At 41.9% G+C, this 20,762-nt stretch overlaps 1 protein-coding gene across 14 annotated transcripts in view; it reads left to right on the forward strand.

Moving 5' to 3' along the window:
- Positions 1-20,762, forward strand: part of LOC139748644 (uncharacterized) — a 321,771-nt gene that overhangs the window by 163,603 nt on the left and 137,406 nt on the right. For all 14 annotated transcript variants that reach the window (XR_011712788.1, XR_011712787.1, XM_071661886.1 and 11 more), the window contains 2 exons: positions 8,058-8,273; positions 9,477-9,696. Coding sequence is in view for 12 of the 14 variants with exons in the window: in XM_071661886.1 (XP_071517987.1) it covers positions 8,058-8,273; positions 9,477-9,696 (436 nt within the window). In the remaining 2 variants the exon portion in view is untranslated. The remainder of the gene's footprint in view (positions 1-8,057; positions 8,274-9,476; positions 9,697-20,762) is intronic.

The raw sequence follows: 20,762 nt of genomic DNA on the forward strand, positions 1-20,762 counted from the left end.
TGTATGTCTCATGGTGAGGTGCCTGAGGATTGGCGGAATGCTTGCATAATGCCATTGTACAAAGGCAAAGGGGATAAAGGTGAGTGCTCAAATTACAGAGGTATTAGTTTGTTGAGTATTCCTGGTAAATTATATGGGAAGGTATTGATTGGGAGGGTGAAGGCATGTACAGAGCATCAGATTGGGGAAGAGCAGTGTGGTTTCAGAAGTGGTAGAGGATGTGTGGATCAGGTGTTTGCTTTGAAGAATGTATGTGAGAAATACTTAGAAAAGCAAATGGATTTGTATGTAGCATTTGTGGATCTGGAGAAGGTATATGATAGAGTTGATAGAGATGCTCTGTGGAAGGTATTAAGAATATATGGTGTGGGTGGCAAGTTGTTAGAAGCAGTGAAAAGTTTTTATCGAGGATGTAAGGCATGTGTACATGTAGGAAGAGAGGAAAGTGATTGGTTGTCAGTGAATGTTGGTTTGTGGCAGGGGTGTGTGATTTCTCCGTCGTTGATTAATTTGTTTATGGATGGAATTGTCAGGGAGGTGAATGCAAGAGTTTTGGAAAGAGGGGCAAGTATTCAGTCTGTTGTGGATGAGAGAGCTTGGAAAGTGAGTCAGTTGTTGTTCGCTGATGATACAGCACTGGTGGCTGATTCGAGTGAGAACCTACAGAAGCTGGTGACTGAGTTTGGTAAAGTGTGTGAAAGAAGAAAGTTGAGAGTAGATGTGAATAAGAGCAAGGTTATTATGTACAGTAGGTTTGAGGGTCAAGCCAATTGGGAGGTAAGTTTGAATGGAGAAAAACTAGAGGAAGTGAAGTGTTTTCGATATCTGGGAGTGGATTTGGCAGCGGATGGACCCATGGAAGCAGAAGTGAATCATAGGGTGGGGGAGGGTGTGAAAGTTCTGGGAGCGTTGAGGAATATATGGAAGTTGAGAACGTTATCTTGGAAAGCAAAAATGGGTATGTTTGAAGGAATAGTGGTTCCAACAATGTTATATGGTTGCGAGGATGGGTTATAGATAGAGTTGTGCGGAGGAGAGTGGATGTGCTGGAAATGAAATGTTTGAGGACAATATGTGGTGTGAGGTGGTTTGATCGAGTAAGTAATGAAAGGGTAAGAGATATGTGTGGTGATAGATAGAGTGTGGTTGAGAGAGCAGAAGAGGGTGTTTTGAAATGGTTTGGTCACATGGAGAGAATGAGTGAGGAAAGATTTACCAAGAGGATATATGTGTCAGAGGTGGAGGGAACGAGGAGAAGTTGGAGACCAAATTGGAGGTGGAAAGATGGAGTAAAAAAGATTTTGAGTGATCGGGGCCTGAACATGCAGGAGGGTGAAAGGTGTGCAAGGAACAGAGTGAATTGGAACGATGTGGTATACTGGGGTCGACGTGCTGTCAATGGATTGAACCAGGGCATGTGAAGCATCTGGGGTAAACCGTGGAAAGTTTTGTGGGTCGTGGATGTGGAAAGGGAGCTGAGGTTTCGGTGCATTATACAAGACAGCTAGAGACTGATTGTGAACGAATGTGGCCTTTGTTGTCTTTTCCTAGCGCTACCTCCATAGAAAGAGGCAGGAGGTCAAGAGAAAGGTGCATGAGGTGAAAAAGAGGGCAAATGAGAGTTGGGGTGAGAGAGTATCATTAAGTTTTAGGGAGAATAAAAAGATGTTCTGGAAGAAGGTAAATAAAGTGCGTGAGACAAGGGAGCAAATGGGAACTTCAGTGAAGGGGGCTAATGGGGAGGTGATAACAAGTGGTGGTGATGTGAGGAGATGGAGTGAGTATTTTGAAGGTTTGTTGAATGCGTTTGATGATAGAGTGGCAGATATAGTGTGTTTTGGTCGAGGTGGTGTGCAAAGTGAGAGGTTTAGGGAAAATGATTTGGTAAACAGAGGTAGTAAAAGCTTAGTGGAAGATGAAAGCCGGCAAGGCAGCAGGTTTGGATGGTATTGCAGTGGAATTTATTAAAAAAGGGGGTGACTGTATTGTTGACTGGTTGGTAAGGTTATTTAATGTATGTATGATTCATGGTGAGGTGCCTGAGGATTGGCGGAATGCTTGCATAGTGCCATTGTACAAAGGCAAAGGGGATAAGAGTGAGTGCTCAAATTACAGAGGTATAAGTTTGTTGAGTGTTCCTGGTAAATTATATGGGAGGGTATTGATTGAGAGGGTGAAGGCATGTACAGAGCATCAGATTGGGGAAGAGCAGTGTGGTTTCAGAAGTGGTAGAGGATGTGTGTATCAGGTGTTTGCTTTGAAGAATGAATGTGAGAAATACTTAGAAAAACAAATGGATTTGTATGTAGCATTTGTGGATCTGGAGAAGGCATATGATAAAGTTGATAGAGATGCTCTGTGGAAGGTTTTAAGAATATATGGTGTGGGAGGCAAGTTGTTAGAAGCAGTGAAAAGTTTTTATCGAGGATGTAAGGCATGTGTACGTGTAGGAAGAGAGGAAAGTGATTGGTTCTCAGTAAATGTAGGTTTTTGGCAGGGGTGTGTGATGTCTCCATCGTTGTTTAATTTGTTTATGGATGGGGTTGTTAGGGAGGTGAATGCAAGAGTTTTAGAAAGAGGGGCAAGTATGAAGTCCGTTGTGGATGAGAGAGCTTGGGAAGTGAGTCAGTTGTTGTTCGCTGATGATACAGCGCTGGTGGCTGATTCATGTAAGAAACTGCAGAAGCTGGTGACTGAGTTTGGTGGAGTGTGTGAAAGAAGAAAGTTAAGAGTATATGTGAATGGGAGCAAGGTTATTAGGTACAGTAGGGTTGAGGGTCAAGTCAATTGGGAGCTAAGTTTGAATGGAGAAAAACTGGAGGAAGTAAAGTGTTTTAGATATGTGGGAGTGGATCTGTCAGCGGATGGAACCATGGAAGCGGAAGTGAATCATAGGGTGGGGGAGGGGGCGAAAATCCTGGGAGCCTTGAAGAATGTTTGGAAGTCGAGAACATTATCTTGGAAAGCAAAAATGGGTATGTTTGAAGGAATAGTGGTTCCAACAATGTTGTATGGTTGCGAGGCGTGGGCTATGGATAGAGTTGTGCGCAGGAGGGTGGATGTGCTGGAAATGAGATATTTGAGAACAACATGTGGTGTGAGGTGGTTTGATCGAGTAAGTAATGTAAGGGTAAGAGAGATGTGTGGAAATAAAAAGAGTGTGGTTGAGAGAGCAGAAGAGGGTGTTTTGAAATGGTTTGGTCGCATGGAGAGAATGAGTGAGAAAAGATTGACCAAGAGGATATATGTGTCGGAGGTGGAGGGAACGAGGAGAAGTGGGAGACCAAATTGGAGGTGGAAAGATGGAGTGAAAAAGATTTTGAGTGATCGGGGCCTGAACATGCAGGAGGGTGAAAGGCGTGCAAGGAATAGAGTAAATTGGAATGATGTGGTATACCGGGGTCGACGTGCTGTCAATGGATTGAACCAGGGCATGTGAAGCGTCTAGGGTAAACCATGGAAAGTTGTGTGGGGCCTGGATGTGGCAAGGGAGCTGTGGTTTCGATGCATTATTACATGACAGCTAGAGACTGGGTGTGAACGAATGGGGCCTTTGGTGTCTTTTCCTGGCGCTACCTCGCACACATGAGGGGGGAGGGGGTTGTTATTCCATGTGTGGCGGGGTGGCGATGGGAACAAATAAAGGCATGTACATGTGTATATATGTATATGTCTGTGTGTATATATATATGTGTACATTGAGATGTATAGGTATGTATATTTGCATGTGTGGACGTGTATGTATATACATGTGTATGTGGGCGGGTAGGGCCATTCTTTCGTCTGTTTCCTTGCGCTACCTCGCTACGCGGGAGACAGCGACAAAGCAAAATATTATTTTTTTTTATTATACTTTGTCACTGTCTCCCGCGTTTGCGAGGTAGCGCAAGGAAACAGACGAAAGAAATGGCCCAACCCCCCCCCCCCATACACATGTATATACATACGTCCACACACGCAAATATACATACCTACACAGCTTTCCATGGTTTACCCCAGACGCTTCACATGCCTTGATTCAATCCACTGATAGCACGTCAACCCCGGTATACCACATTGCTCCAATTCACTCTATTCCTTGCCCTCCTTTCACCCTCCTGCATGTTCAGGCCCCGATCACACAAAATCTTTTTCACTCCATCTTTCCACCTCCAATTTGGTCTCCCTCTTCTCCTCGTTCCCTCCACCTCCGACACATATATCCTCTTGGTCAATCTTTCCTCCCTCATCCTCTCCATGTGCCCAAACCACTTCAAAACACCCTCTTCTGCTCTCTCAACCACGCTCTTTTTATTTCCACACATCTCTCTTACCCTTACGTTACTCACTCGATCAAACCACCTCACACCACACATTGTCCTCAAACATCTCATTTCCAGCACATCCATCCTCCTGCGCACAACTCTATCCATAGCCCACGCCTCGCAACCATACAACATTGTTGGAACCACTATTCCTTCAAACATACCCATTTTTGCTTTCGAGATAATGTTCTCGACTTCCACACATTCTTCAAGGCCCCCAGAATTTTCGCCCCCTCCCCCACCCTATGATCCACTTCCGCTTCCATGGTTCCATCCGCTGCCAGATCCACTCCCAGATATCTAAAACACTTCACTTCCTCCAGTTTTTCTCCATTCAAACTCACCTCCCAATTGACTTGACCCTCAACCCTACTGTACCTAATAACCTTGCTCTTATTCACATTTACTCTTAACTTTCTTCTTCCACACACTTTACCAAACTCAGTCACCAGCTTCTGCAGTTTCTCACATGAATCAGCCACCAGCGCTGTATCAACAACTGACTCACTTCCCAAGCTCTCTCATCGCCAACAGACTTCATACTTGCCCCTCTTTCCAAAACTCTTGCATTTACCTCCCTAAGAACCCCATCCATAAACAAATTAAACAACCATGGAGACATCACACACCCCTGCCGCTAACCTTCATTCACTGAGAACCAATCACTTTCCTCTCTTCCTACACGTACACATGCCTTACATCCTCGATAAAAACTTTTCACTGCTTCTAACAACTTTCCTCCCACACCATATATTCTTAATACCTTCCACAGAGCATCTCTATCAACTCTATCATATGCCTTCTTCAGATCCATAAATGCTACATACAAATCCATTTGCTTTTCTAAGTATTTCTCAATAATAATAATAATAATAATAATAATAAATAATACATCATCTGCATATTTAGTGACACTACATTTGCTCATAGCATATGCAGTAAGTGCTGTAAAGTGTGTGACATGATTTTTTATAACTGATTTTCCCATAAACATAGCTTATTGTAGAATCCTTTGATGTGATCAACAAGATATGTAACTAGCTCATATTTTTCTTTAAACTTGATGTTTATTTCATTGAGGTGAGCTGTTAAATCCACTAAAATGGCTTCTTAAAAAAAGGCAGTTAATGCTAGATAATTCTTGTATTGGCCTTCCTTGCATATCCATGAACATTCTTACCTCATCAAGAAAGTCATAAAATCTTAGTACTTTCCTTCTGCTTATCCATTGTGCTTTGCAGTGATTGAAAGATTCTGTAAATTGCCTGTGAAGAAGAGCATGTGCTGTACAACATTAAGTTGACACTATAAATAACAAGTGGCATCATGTGATTCACTTCGATTCATTTGATGCACAACTTTTCTTGGTGAATAAAGGAGTGCAAAACAACACTGGTAGAGTTCCATCATTCTGTCTTTTGTTCAGCTGGAAGTCTCATAGCATCCCCTTTAGGTCACTAGTATTTTGACCTTGGTGGGAAAGGCATCTATCTGAGATGGATGTAGTTTTTCTTAAGAGGTTAATGGTGTCTGTTTCATTAAAGGTCCCACGTGTCACAAACTGAGAACATGGATGCCTTGTCATGAGTGTCAGATGTGTAGGTTAGGTGTTTAAACGGTGTCTCCCAAGTGGGGGGAGTGCAGTGGATGGAAGATCACATTGTAAATGATGGAGGCAGTTTGCTGCGGGTGATTTGTTGGCATAACCTTCACCCATAGCTCCTCACCCTCTGGTACATTAACTGTCAGCTGGGCTGAACGTAGCTCTTTGTGGAAAGAGTGCCACAGTTTCATGCATGAAGGTGGCAGGAGAAAAATTCGGCCTTCATGGTACATGTTTCAGGAGTAATCTGTCAGGCCTTTATTGTTGCTATGATGCAGTGATGGTTAGTTCCTCCAGTTTGTTGGGCATGGAGGTGACATTTGATAGGAGAAGGGTTGGAGGGTTGTATCACTTTCTAGAACTTTAAAATTGTTTAAGGGTTTAATTCTAGCTTTAGCTGGTTTACTTCACCTTTTCTTGGTAATTAATGTTTCATTTACTTTTGTTTTTTTAACATTGGAGGCTCCAATCATGGATAAAAGTCAATATCAAGGCCAGGCCTTAATTGAAATATAAAGAGGCAGTTTCCTGTGTGGTAGGGTGGTGATGGGAATGGATGAAGGCAGCAAGTATGAATATGTACACAGACATATTTTTTTTTTTTTTTTTTTTTTTTTTTTATACTTTGTCGCTGTCTCCCGCGTTTGCGAGGTAGCGCAAGGAAACAGATGAAAGAAATGGCCCAACCCCCCCCCCCCTACACATGTACATACACACGTCCACACATGCAAATATACATACCTACACAGCTTTCCATGGTTTACCCCGGACGCTTCACATGCCCTGATTCAATCCACTGACAGCACGTCAACCCCTGTATACCACATCGCTCCAATTCACTCTATTCCTTGCCCTCCTTTCACCCTCCTGCATGTTCAGGCCCCGATCACACAAAATCCTTTTCACTCCATCTTTCCACCTCCAATTTGGTCTCCCTCTTCTCCTCGTTCCCTCCACCTCCGACACATATATCCTCTTGGTCAATCTTTCCTCACTCATTCTCTCCATGTGCCCAAACCATTTCAAAACACCCTCTTCTGCTCTCTCAACCACGCTCTTTTTATTTCCACACATCTCTCTTACCCTTACGTTACTTACTCGATCAAACCACCTCACACCACACATTGTCCTCAAACATCTCATTTCCAGCACATCCACCCTTCTGCGCACAACTCTATCCATAGCCCACGCCTCGCAACCATACAACATTGTTGGAACCACTATTCCTTCAAACATACCCATTTTTGCTTTCCGAGATAATGTTCTCGACTTCCAAACATTCTTCAAGGCTCCCAGGATTTTTGCCCCCTCCCCCACCCTATGATTCACTTCCGCTTCCATGGTTCCATCCGCTGCCAGATCCACTCCCACATATCTAAAACACTTTACTTCCTCCAGTTTTTCTCCATTCATATTTACATGTATGAATATGTCTGTGTATGTATATGTATGTATACGTTGAAATGTTTACGTATGTATATGTACTTGTATGGGTTTCTATGTATATGCATGTGTATGTGGGTGGTTGGGCCGTTCTTTGTCTGTTTCTTTGCGCTACCTTGCTGTTGTGGGAAACAGCGGCTAAGTCTAATGGATATATGAATATAAGTTTTCACCGTCACTGGTTTCAGGATAACCATTACCCATTTTTTTTATGGTAGAGCTTAGTGCTGGCGTATATCAGGGTCATGGTGTTTACACTGGATGACTGCAGGCCAAACCCTGTAACCATAGACACCATTGGAGATATTGTCAGTAAGTCACTGTTCTCTGGTTAAGGTAGCTAATATATCTCTTACTATGGAATTCATTGGAATTTGACAAGCTTGTGTGAAGACAGAGGTCTGGTCAGTCATAATCCTGTTGGGGAGTTCAGGTCGTCAGTTTACACTTGGATGCTTTAGAGCACCACAAACACACGTCCATCCCCATTAAGGGTTGTAGAGTGTGTGTGTATACTAACTTCTAAGTGTTTGTTGATGTAATAAGTAAATGTTTTTTCAGATGACTTGTGATAGTAATCATATAGCACATATACTCTCAGTTTAAGTTCTGGATAATGTTTTGCCATTAGAATAGTATGCTGCAGACCTGTTTACAGTACATGTCTTCACCCATAATTATCTTCTGAAATTAACTCTTAATTTCAGGTTTTAGAGGTTGAGGAGGAGGGAAATGCGCCAATGTACTATGTTCACTATCTTGGCTGGAATACGAGGTATGATGAATGGATTAGAAGACCGCGCATTGCAGAAAACGTCACTTGGTCACAAAATAGAGCAAGGAAAGGCAGGGCTGCTGCTACTAAAGAACTGAAAGAAAAGAAGGAGAAAGAAAAAGACTCAAAAAAAGAGGACAAAGAACCGGTAAGAATATGCTTAACCGTTCACCTTGGTATTTGCAAAGGTGCTTTTTTTTATCACAACTTTTCTTTCCTTTATTGTATGTAGTAGAATGAAGATATTGAAATATTTTGAAATTCTTGAGGATTGGAAATTATGAAATATGCAAAAGGCATATTTGAAAGCTGCTGCTTCGGTTATGTCAAGAATAACAGGAATAGAAATTAACCTTTGCATCATTAGTGGAAGGGAGATGACAACTGTAGTTAAAACTTAAGGCCCGAGAAAGATGGGAAGGAAGTTTCTGGAAAATCATTTGATGACAGTGGTAACATAATGTGGCCATGTTGAATATTTGGTGGAGGATGGCATCATTCAAGACTGATTTTGATGGAAAGTATAATAGGGTAGGGTAACATGTGTAAGAAATAAATGGAGGCAGTGAATTAGTCGCACATGTTTATAGTTATTTAAGTAGATATTGTAAAAAGATTAGTGGAAACCAAATATGGAAGCATAGTGCATATGAATAATAAGTTTGACATCAGAGGTAGCAGGTGGACTCCCATCAAATGGAAGCCAGAAAAGCAAACTCATAGACTGTCCACTCCAGTGTGCCTATTTGCCAAAGTTTCTTCATCAGACTTTATGTCTTCTATCACTTGATGTCATTTTGAATTGTTAAGATTGCAAAATTGTGTAGTAAATTCACAATTCTGTGTGTACAAACTGGCTGCACGGTAACTTGAGACAGACTGAGGTCAAAACAAAGCAAGTATACTCCACACTCCCAAAAACAAGTGGGACATGAAATGTACATGGTGCGGCGTTTGAGTTTTATATTTTTCTTTAGGATTATTATTAATTAATGTATTATTATTTGCTCGGTCCATTGAATCTGAAATTCATTAAATTGGGGCTTGTTAGATTGAAGGTGTACTGTATGTTTTTCTTTCATTATTTCATCCTAACAAAGCATTGTAAAATTTATTGTATTCCTTGAAAGTTATGTAGAGAAGTGAATTTCAAGCTCTTATTGTGTGGACAACCAGTCTGCTCATAAAGAGCCCAGTGCATAGCTGTAATTGTGCTGGTTGCTGAAATATTTGTTTCTCATTGCAAAATGTTAATTATCTCTGTATTTGTACTCGTAACCAATAAGCAGCTTAGTAACCACTTTTTTCGTTGGTCTGTGATTTGAATTAAATTTTATTAATTTCTTTTTAGGCTCAAGGTACTGCTTCACTAAAGACGAGCATTGGTAAACGTGGACGACCACCTGGGAGTATGCGTGAGAGGCGTGAGAGTGAACGCAGTGAAAAAAGCGACCCTGGGTGCTCAAGCACTGGATCAGGACCAAGCACGAGAGCTGCAAGAGAGAGGGTAAATTTGCAGCCAGATAGTCCATCATCTATTGAGCAGAGAAGCATTAAACAGTCCCTTGCAGGTAAGAAAACTGGTAAAAGTCATTGTTCGTTTGTTCTTTTTGCTGCCTCATTAGGGCAGGAAAGGCATTTGTGATTAGGAGATACTTCTACCTTACCTTACTGTACATTCCAGAAGTCCCTTCTGTGGAGCTCATAGTGCTTAGGGAGCCATGGGTCATAAAATGTAATGATGCATGTATGTTGCTGTGGGTGAGTATGGAGCAGTTGAGAAGTGTTCAGTTATTCTGTGTGGAAGTTTCATATTGTGCATTATGGGTTTTTTGATAGGGTGAAACTGTTTGTATTGTTGTAGAGATGATTGATGTCCAGAACACAAACAGTAAAATGCAACTGTACAGGTCTGGGGAGTGTTCTGTCAAATAGGTATGTCTGATAAGGTTGAGTTTAAGATTTGGTTTGTTGGGCAGATGTTTAGTGTTGTTAAGTCATTTTACCATGTATTAAGTTTTGTCATTCTTGTGTTTATAAAGAGAAAGGGTTGTTTTGGTATAGGCTGTTGAAATGTGAACTGTCACTTTTTTTTTAATAAAACTGAGGGGTTGATGTTGGTTATGGAGTGCTTTAGGGTCTAGTTCTGTTGCAGAGAACTCAATGCTAAGCATATTGAGGTAGGATTGTATTGGAAATATTTTTGTGCCATAATGCAGGTGCTGAATTTTGTAGATACTAGACAGCCTGTGATTGCTTGATTGCTCTCTCTTTTTTGTGGTTGGAAGTTTTGTTGTATTTGCTTTTGACAGGATGAATGACCAGGCAGGACACTTGAAATTTAGGGTGGGATGCATGAAATGCTTTTACTGTAAAGAATACTAAGGGATTATTTTTTCATCCAAATCTGGTACTAGTAAGTGTTCTGAGGGTCTTAAGGATGTTTTTAGATTTTGTGGTGTTAGGAGGGAATGCTCTGTTGTATGTGATACTTAGTGTTTGGAGTTTTGTTTGGTGAATGTGGTTGACCATTCATATTGACAGCAAGGTGTAGATTGGATTTAATTCTGTTAGGGGTTGAGAGGGTAATAGTAGACTTGTATGGTGATGCAGGCATACTGTTTTGGGGGAGCCAGTGTTTTAACTCTGTGACATATGTTGTATGATTCTTAATGCTTTGGTAGTGTTAGGGTGCTGTGATGCAGTTGTGAGGTCATTTGCACGTAAAAGGTTTTCATACTGTGGTTTGCAGTTGATGGAAAGTCACGTAGTTAGAGATTTAGGAGGGTTGGAGAAAAACCTGCTCCTTTGCGAACTCTGTTGTAGAGCTTAAAGATTTTGGAGGTGAAGCCTTTATGAGTGATTCAGACTAAATGGCTGATGCTGAATTTGGCTAAAACTTAGCTTCATGAACAAGTAACTAGTGGCCTCATTTGCACACATCTGCTCTCTGTATTTTATGTATAATACACAGAAACCAGAGCCTACAATTCACAGCCAAGCCCTATAGGCTAGTGACTGGTTCATATGCCCTGATTCATCACATTGTCAGCATATCTACACGTGTACACATTGTTAAATGTAGGAGAATTAGTGGTTGGATATAGAATTTGTGAGATATAAGACTAAAAGGGGAAATGTGTAGTGGATAAATGAGGTTACAAATGCTGTGAAAGAGAAGAAAAGTTTAAGGAAAATATGAATTTTTGTAGTAAGAAGGTAAAAATGGAGAGGTAGTGTGGAAGAGGAATTGTTGAATGAAAAGGGGGAAGTGAAAGGGAGATGGAAAGAGTATTTTTAAGAACTGATGAATTGAGGCAGCAGTTGTTACATGCATAGGTGTGGAGGATGGAAGGAAAAGGATACAAGTTTGGGGACTAAAGCAAGAAGGGAGGTAAAAAGTTTGATTATGAAGTTGAAGGTATGGGGAGAGTGTGATAGAGTGGATGCATTTAATATGTAATTTCTCATGGAAGCAGAAGGTTGTGTGAGGATTGGAAGAAAGCTATTTTGTTCCTGTAACCAAAGGAAATTGTGCTAAGGATATGTTTTTTATTATACTTGATTGCTGTCTCCCGCATTAGTGAGGTAGCATAAGGAAAGAGACGAAAGAATGGCCCAACCCACCCCCATACACAAGTCTATACATAAACGTCCACACATGCACATATACATATCTACACATATACATACACACATAAATATACTTATATATACACATACATTTCAACATATATACTTGCATATATGTACACATAAACATATATACACATTTGCTTTGTTTATTTTGCTTTGTCGCTGTCTCCTGCGTTTGCGAGGTAGCGCAAGGAAACAGACGAAAGAAATGGCCCAACCCACCCCCATACACAATGTATATACATACACGTCCACACAAGCAAATATACATACCTATACATCTCAATGTACACATATATATACACACACAGACACATACATATATACCCATGCACACAATTCACACTGTCTGCCTTTATTCATTCCCATCGCCACCTCGCCACACATGGAATACCATCCCCCACCCCCTCATGTGTGCGAGGTAGCGCTAGTAAAAGACAACAAAGGCCCCATTCGTTCACACTCAGTCTCTAGCTGTCATGCAGTAATGCCCGAAACCACAGCTCCCTTTCCACATCCAGGCCCCACACAACTTTCCATGGTTTACCCCAGACGCTTCACATGCCCTTATTCAATCCACTGACAGCACGTCAACCCTGGTATACCACATCAATCCAATTCACTCTATTCCTTGCCCTCCTTTCACCCTCCTGCATGTTCAGGCCCCGATCACACAAAATCTTTTTCACTCCATTTTTCCACCTCCAATTTGGTCTCCCACTTCTCGTTCCCTCCACCTCCGACACATATATCCTCTTGGTCAATCTTTCCTCACTCATTATCTCCATGTGCCCAAACCATTTCAAAACACCCTCTTCTGCTCTCTCAACCACGCTCTTTTTATGTCCACACATCTCTCTTACCCTTACATTACTTACTCGATCAAACCACCTCACACCACACATTGTCCTCAAACATCTCATTTCCAGCACATCCACCCTCCTGCGCACAACTCTATCCATAGCCCACGCCTCGCAACCATACAACTTTGTTGGAACCACTATTCCTTCAAACATAGCCATTTTTGCTTTCCGAGATAATGTTCTCGACTTCCACACATTCTTCAAGGCTCCCAGGATTTTCGCCCCCTCCCCCACCCTATGATTCACTTCCACTTCCATGGTTCCATCCGCTGCCAGATCCACTCCCAGATATCTAAAACACCTTACTTCCTCCAGTTTTTCTCCATTCAAACTTACCTCCCAATTGACTTGACCCTCAACCCTACTGTACCTAATAACCTTGCTCTTATTCACATTTACTCTTAACTTTCTTCTTTCACACACTTTACCAAACTCAGTCACCAGCTTCTGCAGTTTCTCACATGAATCAGCCACCAGCGCTGTATCATCAGCGAACAACAACTGACTCACTTCCCAAGCTCTCTCATCCACAACAGACATCATACTTGCCCCTCTTTCCAAAACTCTTGCATTCACCTCCCTAACAACCCCATCCATAAACAAATTAAACAACCATGGAGACATCACACACCCCTGCCGCAAACCTACATTCACTGAGAACCAATCACTTTCCTCTCTTCCTACACGTACACATGCCTTACATCCTCAATAAAAACTTTTCACTGCTTCTAACAACTTGCCTCCCACACCATATATTCTTAATACCTTCCACAGAGCATCTCTATCAACTCTATCATATGCCTTCTCCAGATCCATAAATGCTACATACAAATCCATTTGCTTTTCTAAGTATTTCTCACATACATTCTTCAAAGCAAACACTTGATCCACACATCCTCTACCACTTCTGAAACCACACTGCTCTTCCCCAATCTGATGCTCTGTACATGCCTTAACCCTCTCAATCAATACCCTCCCATATAATTTACCAGGAACACTCAACAAACTTATACCTCTGTAATTTGAGCACTCACTCTTATCCCCTTTGCCTTTGTACAATGGCACTATGCACGCATTCCGCCAATCCTCAGGCACCTCACCATGAGTCATACATACATTAAATAACCTTACCAACCAGTCAACAATACAGTCACCCCCTTTTTTAATAAATTCCACTGCAATACAATCCAAACCTGCTGCCTTGCCGGCTTTCATCTTCCGCAAAGCTTTTACTACCTCTTCTCTGTTTACCAAATCATTTTCCCTAACCCTCTCACTTTGCACAACACCTCGACCAAAACACCCTATATCTGTCACTCTTATCATCAAACACATTCAACAAACCTTCAAAATACTCACTCCATCTCCTTCTCACATCACCACTACTTGTTATCACCTCCCCATTTGCGCCCTTCACTGAAGTTCCCATTTGCTCCCTTGTCTTACGCACTTTATTTACCTCCTTCCAGAACATCTTTTTATTCTCCCTAAAATTTAATGATACTCTCTCACCCAACTCTCATTTGCCCTCTTTTTCACCTCTTGCACCTTTCTCTTGACCTCCTGTCTCTTTCTTTTATACATCTCCCACTCAATTGCATTTTTTCCCTGCAAAAATCGGCCAAATGCCTCTCTCTTCTCTTTCACTAATAATCTTACTTCTTCATCCCACCACTCACTACCCTTTCTAATCAACCCACCTCCCACTCTTCTCATGCCACAAGCATCTTTTGCGCAATCCATCACTGATTCCCTAAATACATCCCATTCCTCCCCCACTCCCCTTACTTCCATTGTTCTCACCTTTTTCCATTCCGTACTCAGTCTCTCCTGGTACTTCCTCACACAAGTCTCCTTCCCAAGCTCACTTACTCTCACCACCCTCTTCACCCCAACATTCACTCTTCTTTTCTGAGAACCCATACAAATCTTCACCTTAGCCTCCACAAGATAATGATCAGACATCCCTCCAGTTGCACCTCTCAGCACATTAACATCCAAAAGTCTCTCTTTTGCATGCCTGTCAATTAACACGTAATCCAATAACGCTCTCTGGCCATCTCTCCTACTTACATACGTATACTTATGTATATCTCGCTTTTTAAACCAGGTATTCCCAATCACCAGTCCTTTTTCAGCACATAAATCTACAAGCTCTTCACCATTTCCATTTACAACACTGAACACCCCATGTATACCAATTATTCCCTCAACTGCCACATTACTCACCTTTGCATTCAAATCACCCATCACTATAACCTATTCTCGTGCATCAAAACCACTAACAAACTCATTCAGCTGCTCCCAAAAACTTGCCTCTCATGATCTTTCTTCTCATGCCCAGGTGCATATGCACCAATAATCACCCATCTCTCTCTATCAACTTTCAGTTTTACCCATATTAATCGAGAATTTACTTTCTTACATTCTATCACATACTCCCACAACTCCTGTTTCAGGAGTACTGCTACTCCTTCCCTTGCTCTTGTCCTCTCACTAACCCCTGACTTTACTCCCAAGACATTCCCAAACCACTCTTCCCCTTTGCCCTTGAGCTTCATTTCACTCAGAGCCAAAACATCCAGGTTCCTTTCCTCAAACATACTACCTGTCTCTCCTTTTTTCACATCTTGGTTACATCCATATACATTTAGACACTCCAGTCTGAGCCTTCGAGGAGGATGAGCACTCCCCGCGTGACTCCTTCTTCTGTTTCCCATTTTAGAAAGTTAAAAATACAAGGAGGGGAGGATTTCTGGCCCCCCACTCCCGTCCCCTCTAGTCGCCTTCTACGACTAATTATATTTATGATTATATTTGCTGGCCTTCATCCATTATCAAGGCCACCCTGCCTCACAGGAAGCAGCTTTGCCATCCCCTGCATCAGTGAGGTAGTGTCAAGAAACAGACAAAAAGGGCCATATTCACTCACACCCATTCTCTAGCTATCATGTGTAATGTACTGAAACCATAGCTCCCTATCCACATCTAGGCCCCACAGACCTTTCCACGGTTTACCCCAGACATTTCACATACAAATCCGTTTGCTTTTCTAAGTATTTCTCACATACATTCTTTAAAGCAAACACCTGATCCACACATCCTCTGCCACTGGGGATAGGGGAGAAAGAATACTTCCCACGTATTCCCAGCATGTTGTAGAATGCGACTAAAAGGGAAGGGAGCAGGGGACTGGAAATCCTCCCCCCTTTTTCTTTTTTTAATATTCCAAAAGAAGGAACAGAGAAGGGGGCCAGGTGAGGATATTCCCTCAAAAGTCCAGTCCTCTGTTCTTAGCGCTACCTCGCTAATGCAGGAAATGGCGAATAGTATGAAAGAAAGAAAGAAAGAATATATCAACATATATACTTGCATATATGTACACATAAACATACATACACATATGCATAATTATATTTGCTAGCCTTCATCCATTATCAAGGCCACCCAGCCAAACAGGAAACAGCTTTGCCATCCCCAGCATCAGTGAGGTAGTGTCAAGAAACAGACAAAAAGGGCCACATTTGCTCACACCCATTCTCTAGCTATCATGTGTAATGTACTGAAACCATAGCTCCCTATCCACATCTAGGCCCCACACATGGTTTACCCCAGACATTTCACATGCCCTGGTTCAGTTCATTGACAGCATGTTGGCCCCAGTGTACCACATTGTTCCAATTCACTGTGTTCCATGCATGCCTTTTACTCTCCTACATGTTCATTTCCTGATCGCTCAAAATCTTTTTCACTCCGTCCTTCCACCTCCAGTTTGGTCTACTGCTTCTCCTTGTTCCCTCCACCTCTGACACATATATCCTCTTTATCACCCTTTCCTCAGTCATTCTCTCAATATGTTCAAACCATTTCAAAACACCTTCTCTCTCAGCCACACTCTTTTTATTGCCACACCTCTCTCTTACCCTTTCATTACTTACTAGATCAAACCACCTCACATTACATATTTTCCTCAAACATTTCATTTCCAGCACATCCACCCTCCTCTGTACAACTCTATGTATAGCCCATGCTTTGCAACCATGTAATATTGTTGGAACTGCTATTCCTTCAAACATACCCATTTTTGCTCTCCAAGATAACATTCTTTCCACACATTCTTCATTGATCTCAGAACCTTCATCCTTCCCCAACCTTGTGACTCACCTCCACTTTCATGGTTCCATTTACTTCCATGTCCTCTCCCACATATGTAAAACACTTCACTTCCTCCAATTTTTCTCCATTCAAACTTACATCCTAAGTAATTCGTCCCTCAACCCTGCTGAACCACATAACCTTTCTTTTATTCACATTCACTCTCAACTTTCTCCTTTCTTATATTTTTCCAAACTCAGTACCATCTGCATTGTCATCCTCAGGGCTTTCTCATGAGCTCTTTTTGCTTTTTTAGGTGCCGAGAGCTTGGTAAGTATTTCCTTAACCGAAGGCTATTCTGGTTTTGATCTCCCCATCTATTCTCTTAATATGGGACTCTGGCATCACAGTAGGGATGATGGTGACTCCCAAGACCCTCCCACACAGAATCTTGAAACTTACTTTCTGCTGAATGATAATTGTATTGGGGCTGTCTTTTGCTTTTTCCCATCCTCAGTACTTTACATATGCTTGAGTTGAGTATCATAACCATGTTTCAGGCCATCTTTGGGGTCTATTTAGGTCCTTTCATAAGTTGATTCAATCCTTCTCACTTTTCACTTCTCTCATAACCTTTGCATCATTTGGAAACATTCAAGTAGGATTCCATACCTTCAGGCAAGTCATTAACAGAGATCATGAAGGGAAGTTTTCCCATAACTGAAATGTATGGCACTCCATTAGTCACCTCAACCCTTTTGGAAAGAGCTTCTCTAATGTGTGTTCATTGTTCCCCTCCATTGAGATAATCTTTTATCTGTCGAAGGAGCCTTTGCCTTTATACCTATCTGGTGATCTAGCTTTTCAATCAACCTCCCATGTAGTCATTGTCAAATGCTTTCTAGCAGTCCAGACCCAGGCAGCCCACCCGGCCCTTCATTTCGTCCAGAACTAAACTCAATCTCTCATAGAACTCTTAAGAGGTCAGTTATACATGACCTCCTTTCTCGAGAACCATGCTGTCTTTCACTTCAGAAGTTTCTCCCCTGTAGAAAGCCATTCCATCTGCTGCCATACACATTCTGTAGTTATCTGTCCTGGGTTTGTCTGGAACTGACTTCATTAGCATAGTAAGTTTTCTTTTAAATGTGTCCATAGTTGTTTGCTTCTTTCCAGTTCTCTTAGCAGCACCCTGGATAGTCGTCTCATCTTTCTTGCAGGGAACTCTTGTATTTTTATGTAATATTTTTTTATTTTCTGTTTTTATTCTATATCTTTTTACCTTATCTCAGGGTTGAGAGGCTTTCAAGTTCATGATAATGTCACAGCAAATGAGCTGTTGATGTATTTTTTCATACCTGTTCGCTATCACCACATTAGCATGGTAGTGTCAGGAAAAACGAAGGAATGACATCTTTTGCTCACATCCACATACACGCTGTCATGTATAATATGCTGAAACCAGAGCCCCTCCTTCCACCACCATACCCCACAGACCTTTCTGACATTCCCCTTGACCACTTCATATGCCCTAGTTCATCCTCTTGACATCGCTTCATCCTGTGTATACCACATTGCTCCAGTTCACTGTATCCCTTGCAGGCTTTGAATCCCACTGCATGTTTAGGCTGTGAACCTTCAAAGCATCTTACCCTCCATCTTTCCACTTCATCTTTGGTTCCCCCATTTTCTTGTTCTTTTCACTACTTTCTTTTATATCCTCATAGTTATCCTCTCCTCAGTCAATCTTTTTCATGTGCCCAAGCCATTTTATCACACCGTGTTAAGCCTTATCATATATACTTTCCTTAGTGCCACACGTTTCACTAATCCTTTCCTTTCTTATTTGATCATCTTTCCTCACACTTCATTTTTTTTTTTTTTTTTTTTTTTTTGCTTTGTCGCTGTCTCCCGCGTTTGCGAGGTAGCGCAAGGAAACAGACGAAAGAAATGGCCCAACCCACCCCAATACACATGTATATACATACACGTCCACACACGCAAATATACATACCTACACAGCTTTCCATGGTTTACCCCAGACGCTTCACATGCCCTGATTCAATCCACTGACAGCACGTCAACCCCGGTATACCACATCGATCCAATTCACTCTATTCCTTGCCCTCCTTTCACCCTCCTGCATGTTCAGGCCCCGATCACACAAAATCTTTTTTCACTCCATCTTTCCACCTCCAATTTGGTCTCCCACTTCTCCTCTTTCCCTCCACCTCCGACACATATATCCTCTTGGTCAATCTTTCCTCACTCATTCTCTCCATGTGCCCAAACCATTTCAAAACACCCTCTTCTGCTCTCTCAACCACGCTCTTTTTATTTCCACACATCTCTCTTACCCTTACGTTACTTACTCGATCAAACCACCTCACATCACACATTGTCCTCAAACATCTCATTTCCAGCACATCCATCCTCCTGCGCGCAACTCTATCCATAGCCCATGCCTCGCAACCATACAACATTGTTGGAACCACTATTCCTTCAAACATACCCATTTCTGCTTTCCGAGATAATGTTCTCGACTTCCACACATTCTTCAAGGCTCCCAGGATTTTCCTCCCGTCCCCCACCCTATGATCCACTTCCGCTTCCATGGTTCCATCCACTGCCAGATCCACTCCCACATATCTAAAACACTTTACTTCCTCCAGTTTTTCTCCATTCAAACTTAGCTCCCAATTGACTTGACCCTCAACCCTACTGTACCTAATAACCTTGCCCTTATTCACATTTACTCTTAACTTTCTTCTTTCACACACTTTACCAAACTCAGTCACCAGCTTCTGCAGTTTCTCACATGAATCAGCCACCAGCGCTGTATCATCAGCGAACAACAACTGACTCACTTCCCAAGCTCTCTCATCCACAAGACTTCATACTTGCCCCTTTCCAAAACTCTTGCATTCACCTCCCTAACAACCCCATCCATAAACAAATTAAACAACCGATGGAGACATCACACACCCCTGCCGCAAACCTACATTCACTGAGAACCAATCACTTTCCTCTCTTCCTACACGTACACATGCCTTACATCCTCGATAAAAACTTTTCACTGCTTCTAACAACTTGCCTCCCACACCATATATTCTTAATACCTTCCACAGAGCATCTCTATCAACTCTATCATATGCCTTCTCCAGATCCATAAATGCCACATACAAATCCATTTGCTTCTCTAAGTATTTCTCACATACATTCTTCAAAGCAAACACCTGATCCACACATCCTCTACCACTTCTGAAACCACTCTGCTCTTCCCCAATCTGATGCTCTGTACATGCCCTCACCCTCTCAATCAATACCCTCCCATATAATTTACCAGGAATACTCAACAAACTTATACCTCTGAAATTTGAGCACTCACTCTTATCCCCTTTGCCTTTGTACAATGGCACTATGCACGCATTCCGCCAATCCTCATGCACCTCACCATGAGTGATACGTACATTAAATAACCTTACCAACCAGTCAATAATACAGTCACCCCCTTTTTTAATAAATTCCACTGCAATACAATCCAAACCTGCTGCCTTGCTGGCTTTCATCTTCCGCAAAGCTTTTACTACCTCTTCTCTGTTTACCAAATCATTTTCCCTAACCCTCTCACTTTGCACACCACCTCGACCAAAACACCCTATATCTGCTACTCTATCATCAAACACATTCAACAAACCTTCAAAATACTCACTCCATCTCCTTCTCACATCACCACTACTTGTTATCACCTCCCCATTTGCACCCTTCACTGAAGTTCCCATTTGCTCCCTTGTCTTATGCAGTTTATTTACCTCCTTCCAGATCATCTTTTTATTATTTTTATTTTTTTATTATACTTTGTCGCTGTCTCCCACGTTTGCGAGGTAGCGCAAGGAAACAGACGAAAGAAATGGCCCAACCCCTCCCCATACACATGTATATACATACGTCCACACACGCAAATATACATACCTACACAGCTTTCCATGGTTTACCCCAGACGCTTCACATGCCTTGATTCAATCCACTGACAACACGTCAAA

The sequence above is a fragment of the Panulirus ornatus genome, chromosome 5 (assembly GCF_036320965.1).
Source record: "Panulirus ornatus isolate Po-2019 chromosome 5, ASM3632096v1, whole genome shotgun sequence".
Lineage (NCBI taxonomy): Eukaryota > Metazoa > Arthropoda > Malacostraca > Decapoda > Palinuridae > Panulirus > Panulirus ornatus.